Here is an 8,279-nt window from a genome sequence, read left to right as displayed (position 1 = left end):
CAAAATGAGACAGTATAATGCTGCAGGTTGGTGATTTACAACACAGATTGAATCCATAGGTTAATGATGCTTAACATGTCCCTGAGATTAGAGCTAAGCCATGTGCTCTTCAGCAAATAGTAATTCTCCTTTGTGAAACAGCTTCTGGTTACTAGAGACCCTGGTGGATAATGAATGCCTGCTACTTCTATGTGAAGCTGGAATACTCCAGCACTCCACTCCATGGCTGCTGCCCACCATGTCCTGCACCTACAAACCAGGCTTAAATGTCTTCTCTCTGGTCTTAGTAGACCTCCATGAGTCACAGATGTGGACTGAGAGGAAGACACCAGTGCAGTGAGTAGATGCACTGACTGAGCTCATGGAATTTACTTGTGCCCTTAGGACCAGCCCAAGTCCAGTCTTGTGTGTACCACTTCCGCTGGATAATGGCATGCTGCTGGGCAAGCCTAACTGGCAGTGGGGAAGGGAAATGCTGTTCCCAGAGAGAACTCAAAACAGCGTATCTTGTGGTTTCATTTGCGTCAAGACATAGTAGCTGGAGACAGCAGCTAATGGTTTGACCATAGGATCAGAAATTTGAAAACCACAAGATCAGAAATCTGGTTACTAGAATCTGTAGAAAAGAATTATGTAGATGCACATTGCAGAATGGGCCATGAAAGCCCATCAAAAGACCCCTTCTAGAGAGAGGGCTTTCAATATTCAAGTGGACAATACCCTACTATACTGTGGATATTGATCAGCCCCTTTCCCTAGCCAGCCCAGTGCTCATGCAACTGTGTTACACTCTGGAAAAATTCCCTTACCTTCTTTCCGAATATTTTTCAGTCTTTGGTAGTGTTCATAAGTAAAAGTAATCTTATGTTCAATTTCTGAAAGCCTATTTTTGTTGCAATGGATGCAACTGCCTCATGAGTCTCTTGGAAGATACTACTTAGTTTCTCTTGTTTCCTTTATTGCATTCACTTAGGGATTTGTTCTCGGTGGTTGGATTTGGTGCCTCTCTGAAGCTGCCTTTGAGATAACTCCGACCCATGGCAACCCCATGAGTGTCAGAGTAGAACTGTGCTCCCTAGGTGTTCAGTGGCTCATTTTTCAGAAGCTGATCACCAGGCCATTCTTCTGAGGCACTTCTGGGTGGACTCAACCCTCCAACCTCTCACTTAGCACCTCAATGTGTTAACTACTTCACCACCCACGGACTCCCCGGTGCTATTCAGCCTCCATCAAATCTCTTATTTCTAGATTGTCTGTTCACTTTTTTCATTTGTAAATTCCTGTTTGCTTGTCAGTGAATATAAGATCTAATTTATTTATATTGTTGGGGAGGAGGAGACTCATGAAAAAGGTATGCCAATTCCCTAGGGCCCTGCCTTGTCCAAAGTTTACTCAGCTCTTGGCTTTAGCTAGAATGCAGTGTCACAATCAGCTGCTCCTTTATGAAAGGAAAAAAAAAAAAATAATGCCTTTATGGGATATGAAATTACTTCAGATTCTATTCTGCTTCCCCAACCCTTAAAGACTTCAACCTCTTCACTTAGTGTTGAAGATCAGTATCAAGGAAATGAGTAGGGCAACACCCAAAAACCTAAACCTACTGCCATCCGGTCGATTCTGACTTGTAGAGATCCTATAGAATTACCCCACAGGGTTTCCAAGCTTCTAAGTCTTTATGGACGCAGATTGTCTCATCTTTCTCACACAGAGCGCTTGGTAGATTCAAACTGCTGACTGTTAGCTTAGCAGATGAATGCTTTAGCCACTGTGCCACCAGCTACCCCTGATCTGCTTGTAGATTAAAATATATCTGGAATTGTTCTTACCATTTTGGTGGTTGTCTCTTGCCCTGATTTGTAATACGGATCTTCTTGTTTCTCTAAAATCTAATCTCATTATTTTCTAACTTAGAAATTTCTCCACACTAGTTCCATTCATGGTACACTTTGTGTCCTAGAATCACTTAGGAGTTTAATCATCTAACAAAATATAATGTGAAGTATTTCATGCATACAGTACAGTCTACTGTAATGAGCATTCACGTGCCCACCACGTGAGAAATACTGTATCACAAATGGCATGATATGCCCTGTGTGTTCTTGCCGGATCTCGTTTCCCTTACTCCCTTACCCACTAGAAATGATCTATTCGTTCTTCAGATAAGTATTTTTCTATCATTTATTTATTTTTAGATGCCTCAATGTTTGGTGCATAAATGATTATTAAATATTCTTGATTAATTGATCCTTTTGTCACTCTTTATCTCTTCTGACAGATTTTGACTTAAAGTCTACTTTGTCTGATATTAATATTGCCACCCCAACAATCTTTTGGTTGTTACTTGCATCGTTTTCACTTTTCTCCCCCATCCCTTTACGTTCAAACTATTTGTGTCCTTGGTATGTCTCTTATAATCAGCACAGAGTTGGATCATACTTTTTTAAAATCCATTCTGCCACTCTCTGCCTTTTGATTGGAGAATTTAGTCTATTTACATTCATTAAGATTACTGATAAGAAGTGACTTACTTTGCCATATTACTTATTTTCTATGTATCTTAAGCCTTTTTTGCCTAGTATTTTTCTATCATTTGAAGGGATTTGGGAAAGGAAGAGAAGTAGGTGAGCATTATATCAGTTTGAGTCAAGCCCACTCCCCAACTCTTATTAGTTTCAAAAATTCAAAACAAAGGTAGGAAAGTGTTTAAGAGGATTGCTGTATCTTGACCACTCATTGATCTAGAATACTAATCCTCTAATCTCTTAACGTGTATAATATGCATGGCCAAAACAAAACTTGTTATTTCTGTGCATTTAAATTGCAATAAAAATGGTAAAGCCGATGTGGCTAAGATCTATACTCTTGGTAAAAGTCTCAAATTAGGATCATAAATATTTTTCCAAAATACTAAACCAAAAACCAAACTCACTGCTATCGAGTCAATTCTAACTCATAGAGACCCCCTTTGTGTTTCTGAGGAGGTAAATCTTTACAGGAGTAGATTGCTCAGTCTATCTTTAACACATCGCATCAGATAATGTTATTATTTAGAACTGTTAAGTGTTCTCTTTGAAGTCAGCTTTCTGTAATATTAAAATAGTATCTCTAGAAATAAAGTTTCAAAATGAGGTATATCTTGGATAGAAACTGATGCTAGAGATGATTAAGTTCTATGTTTGTTCATTTCAGAGCACTAGGAAACCTACACTGTATACAGCAATTACAGTTTACTGTAGTAATAAGCATGTGTGCTTGTGTGTCCACATCATTCACTCCCAGCAGAACACTGCAGGAGACATCAGGCTAGGGCATGTAGTGGGAAGGTAGCTTTGAGAGACACCCCATTTGCTCACAGAATAAGCACCCTGGTTCGTGATAGTATTATGCTTCTCCAGGATGAGGTTCTGACAATTCTTTAAGTGGGTACTTACCAAGATTTCAGGAGCTCTGGTGGTGCAGTGGCTAAGGCATTTGGCTGCTAACCAAAAGCTCAGCAGTTCAAACCTACCAGCCACTCAATGGGAGAAAGATGAGGCAGTCTGCATCCATAAAGATCTACAGCCTTGGAAACTCTATGGGGCAGTTCTACTCTGTCCTACATCATCACTATGAGTTGGAATTAAGTCACTGACAGAGGGTTTGGTTTTGATTTTACTAAGACAACATGCAACCACATCACCTTTAAATTTTAGCACAGTTACACTGTCTGCAAAAACTTTTTTTATCCCACCAACATCTTGTTACATTGTCCACGTTGTTAATAATAACAGTATCACCCAAATGTGGTCCCTTTGCAACTCTGTAATGATAGGTAGTCAAGGTCTAGGAAGGACTGACCAGGCCCTAATTCAATACAGTCAAAGTATACTTAAAGTGGAGAGTTCTTTAAAGAACTCTATCTGATCTACTCACTAATGTCACTGATAGCTGTTTCCTAACATTGGGAAGCTGTAGACTTTAACACCTTAATATACTTGCTGTGAATTGTATAAAACAGTTTTTAGAACAAAATTACTAACATTTGTATCAAGAATTTTTGAACAACCCAAAGTTAACTTCAAATTTGTTTTCATCCAAAAAACAAATAAAAAGGCACAGTCCCGATGTTACCAAACCACATGGCAGGCCATTAATTTAAGTCCACTGTAAGTCCCAAGGTCGGCAGAGTATGGCAGGCTGCTGAACAACGACACAGCTACATGCAGGGTCCAAGTGTGCCATAGGCTAGAGACCATTCCCAAAGCTGCTGCTTATATACAGGAAGCAGACAACATCCCAAAGGCAGCTATTCAGCTGCTTGTGGTAGATCCCACCATGGAGTTGATTGCCAGTCTCATCATGGGGAATAACTACCACCAGGTGCCCAGCCACTCAACCAGGCCCAGCCAAGTTTGACAGACAAACATAACCACCACAATTTTAAAGAAGTCAGTATTTTTATCAGTGAATTAATGTATTTCTGTCAACAAAATTGTGACCAAAAATACATTAGTAAATCAGCTTTAGTTACCCCTTTCAAACTTACTCCAAGTAAAAGAGAAACATTATACATGCAAAGAATTATTCTTCCCTTTAGTATATGTAAATAAGAGTGACAGTTTTCTTTTAATAAAATATTTGTTTCTACAAGAGATAAATCATATCAGACTGAACACACTTTTCCCAATTCCTGGCACAAAACTACCTTCTAAGGAAAACTGACAGGCAAAATAGTAAGTTCCGGCTTTCAACTGTGAAGACTTAAAACGTATTCACTCTTTCATCTTCTAATGAAAGCTAACCTACATTTAGAAACAGTGTGAGTGCTGTTATGACAGTCCAGGTCCTAAATGAAAATGTCAGTTGAATTACAGTCTTCTGTAATAACGTAGCTCAGCAATCTTTGAAAAAGGATCAAAAAGTATTTAAGGAGCACATTACATAAATTCAAGACTATCTTAAACTGAAAGGTATACATAAATTCAAAACTATCTTAAACTGAAAGGTAACAGGTCTTTAACTCCCTTAAAATGAAGAATATTGAAATAAATCCTTACAGTCCCAACCACTCTAGACTTCCATTCAGAAATGTTTCTTAAATGTCAAATTTCTCTTCACAGATGCTGTGTCCATTTTCTTCATAATCTTCTCTTGTCACCACCATATCTTCAAAATCATCATTCTCTGATATCAATTTTCCACCTTCCCAGGAGTAAGTAATAGGGCTGAAAATAAAAGTAAATGAATCTAGATGATTTTACAGAACAATTGAAATGCCTGAAACATGAATTAGTAACTAAAGTTTGGCACTCTCTACCCAATTTTATTTAATAGAAAATCATTAAAGGTCTGAAAATAACTGTAAAGTTTACACACAAGTAGAACAAACTCCAAGGGAAAAGAACATTAGCACCACTACAAAATAAACTCAAACCACACCAAACTCACTGCCATCAAGTCAATTCTTACTCAGCGACTCCCACTGAGTTTCCAAGCTGGTAAATCTTTATGGAAGTAGATTGCCCTATCTTCCTTCCACGGAGAGGCTGGTGGGTTTGAACCATCAATTTTCTGGTTAGCAGTCAAATGCTTTAGGCACAGTGCCACCAGAAAACAGTGTCCTTTTTTTTCTTTTTTCTATGCAACTGCATTTATGGACCCTATTTTTTAATTAAAATATATATATTTATATGACCAAAAGATGGCTAAATGGAAAAATACTGTCATAACTGGGAGCTCTGGTAGCATAGCGGCTAAAGCACTTGTGCTAACCAGAAGGCTGGCGGTTCAAACCCACCAGCCACTCCTTGGAAGGAAGGTTGGGCAATCCTACTTCCATAGTGATACTGCCTCGGAAACCCAAGGAGGCGTCGCTATGAGTTGGGGCCGACTCGATGGCACATAACAACAACAACAACAACAACTGACTCTTTAAGTTTTTATGTGGCAAAGATATGTCATTTTATTAATTCTCACAGCAACCCATGAGATAGCTATTATAACTCTCATAAATCTGGAATAAGAAGTTCAGAGTTGTTAAGTCTGGAACTAGGGAATAACCTAGAACTATTCTCACAGTCTGCTTTTGTCACTATACTTTGTTACCTCTAATATATAAAATATTTTCAAAAGTTAAAACTAGTCCATTCTGACTCGTGGTGACCCCACGTGTGTCAAAGTAGATCTGTGCTCCACAGGGTTTCCAATGGCTGATTTTTCAAAAGTAGAGCATCAGGCCTTTCTTCTAAGGTGCCCCTAGGTTGACTCAAACGTCCAACCTTTCAGTTAGCAGCTACAGTGTGGTAAATTACATGGTATGGCTTTTCTAGCCACTGTCTTTGCAACTCCCACCAGATTACTGGGTACCAAAAAAAAAACACAAACCCACTGCCACAGAGTCGTATCCGACTCATAGTAACCCCTCCTTGGGTTTCCAAGGCAGTATCACTACGGAAGTAGATTGCCCAACCTTTCTTCCACGGAGTGGCTGGTGGGTTTGAACCACCAGCCTTCTGGTTAGCAGTCAAATGCCTTAGACACTACGCTACCAGAGCTCCTAGATTATTGGGTGGGACCATGCAATTTAAGCTGATTGTTAAAGTCATGGCTATTTCTGTTGGAGCAGTACAAAGTAATCTTCTGGGAAAGTTCACTCTCTCTCTCTCTGGTGTGTACAACTCTGATGTTGGGATTGGTTGCCACTCTGCTAGGCTCAAAATGAGCCCTCCTAGAGGCAGAAGACATCTGACTGCCAGCTGAGAGAGACATGCTGTTGAGAGACGTGCCGCTGAGTGAGAAACACGCAGTTGAGACAGAGGCGCATTCCTGACCTTTCATTGTAGCCTGTTGCTTCCGTAATAAACTCATTATCTGTGAGTTCTGTGTAGCTACTGCAGCAAATTATTGAACCCAGCAAAGAGGTGGTAGGTGCCACGGAGGGACACTTGGTGTCAAGGTTGGTAAGAGGGTTAGAGGGTGGCAGCATGTCTGGCCTCATAGTAACAGGCCTTGGGCTGCTGGCCATGATTCAGTCTTCCTCTTGTGTAGTTAGAGGAGGTCAGAAGATGCTGCCTCCTTGCCCATTTAGCAGCAGCTGAGCACATTAACTATTTGCTCCACCAGATTCCTTAGTAAAAATAAAGCCTGGTAAAAAATCACATGGTAGGACATGGCAATAAGTAAAATTAAAGCACATAAAATATTTAGTTTGATTTTGCTATATACAACCAAAAAATACTTGTATGTTATGATTCAATTCTATTTCTATTGTTCATCTCCCACAATTTAGAGTTTCAAGTCTGAAAAGGGACAAAGAAAAAAGTTAATGTTTTTCTTACAGTATTTACTGCATTTCCTAACCTTTAAAAAAATTCAGAAAGTGCACAACAAAGATTTGTTGAATAAAAGAAAATAAAACACTATTCTTGTAGATCCTGTGGTTTGTAATGTGTCATGGTTTGCATGAATATGCTTGATACTAAAGAATTTATGAACATTAGTAGCGTAGTGTCTAAGGCACTTGACTGCTAACCAGAAGGCTGGCAGTTCAAACCCACCAGCCACTCCTTGGAAGGAAGGCTGGGCAACCTACTTCCATAGTGAAACTGCCTCGGAAACCCAAAGAGAGGTCGCTATGAGTTGGGTCCAACTCGGCAAATAACAACAACAACAAAGTAATGATAAAGAATTTATTTCAATATTTAATGATCACTGATTCTTTTATCTGATAGCTATAAAAGGAAGTGCTAAAGATGAAGGCCTTCCATTATTATCAATTTTGAAAAATTCTACTTTAGTTTTAAAACAAAACTCCAGAATTAAGTAAGGTATGTGGGGTCTTGTCTGCAATACTGCCCTGAGAGTCAAGGTGGATTTTTACGATGTTTATTTTGCTAAGAGCTCCTGACTCAGGGAAAAGAACAATGGATTTTGAATTGTTTAGTGCTAATAATTTACCATAAGACCTTTGCCAGGTTGTAACCCTTCATTTCTTTGTTTACTAAGAATGTTCAACAGGATGACTGGTAAGCCCTTCCTACAGCTCCAAAATTCTTATTTCTTTACTTCTCAAGTGTAAATGATGGTATCTGCTTTTTCTCATAACATAGGATACCAAAAACCAAACCCACTGCCACTGAGTCTATTCTGATTCATAGTGACCCACATAGGGTTTCCGAGGCAGTAAATCTTTACGGACGTAGATTGTCCCATTTCCTTCCATAGAGCAGCTGGTTGGTTTGAACCACCAACCTTCTGGTCAGCAGTCAAAAGCCTTAGGCACTGCGCCACCTGAGCTCCTA

The 8,279-nt window shown here is 39.4% G+C and overlaps 1 protein-coding gene across 1 annotated transcript in view; it reads right to left on the bottom strand.

The window, feature by feature from the left end:
• Nucleotides 1-5,074: 5,074 nt before the first annotated feature.
• The window catches only part of ACTR6 (actin related protein 6), a 40,877-nt gene continuing 37,672 nt past the window's right edge, over nucleotides 5,075-8,279 (bottom strand). Inside the window, exon 11 of the mRNA XM_007947200.2 lies at nucleotides 5,075-5,204. Coding sequence (XP_007945391.1) covers nucleotides 5,075-5,204 — 130 coding nt within the window. The remainder of the gene's footprint in view (nucleotides 5,205-8,279) is intronic.

The sequence above is a fragment of the Orycteropus afer genome, unplaced genomic scaffold (assembly GCF_000298275.1).
Source record: "Orycteropus afer afer isolate SDZICR_OR568_19922 unplaced genomic scaffold, OryAfe1.0 scaffold00177, whole genome shotgun sequence".
Lineage (NCBI taxonomy): Eukaryota > Metazoa > Chordata > Mammalia > Tubulidentata > Orycteropodidae > Orycteropus > Orycteropus afer.
The sequence above is the reverse complement of the archived record's forward strand: the minus strand, read 5'-3'. Positions and strand labels throughout refer to the sequence as shown.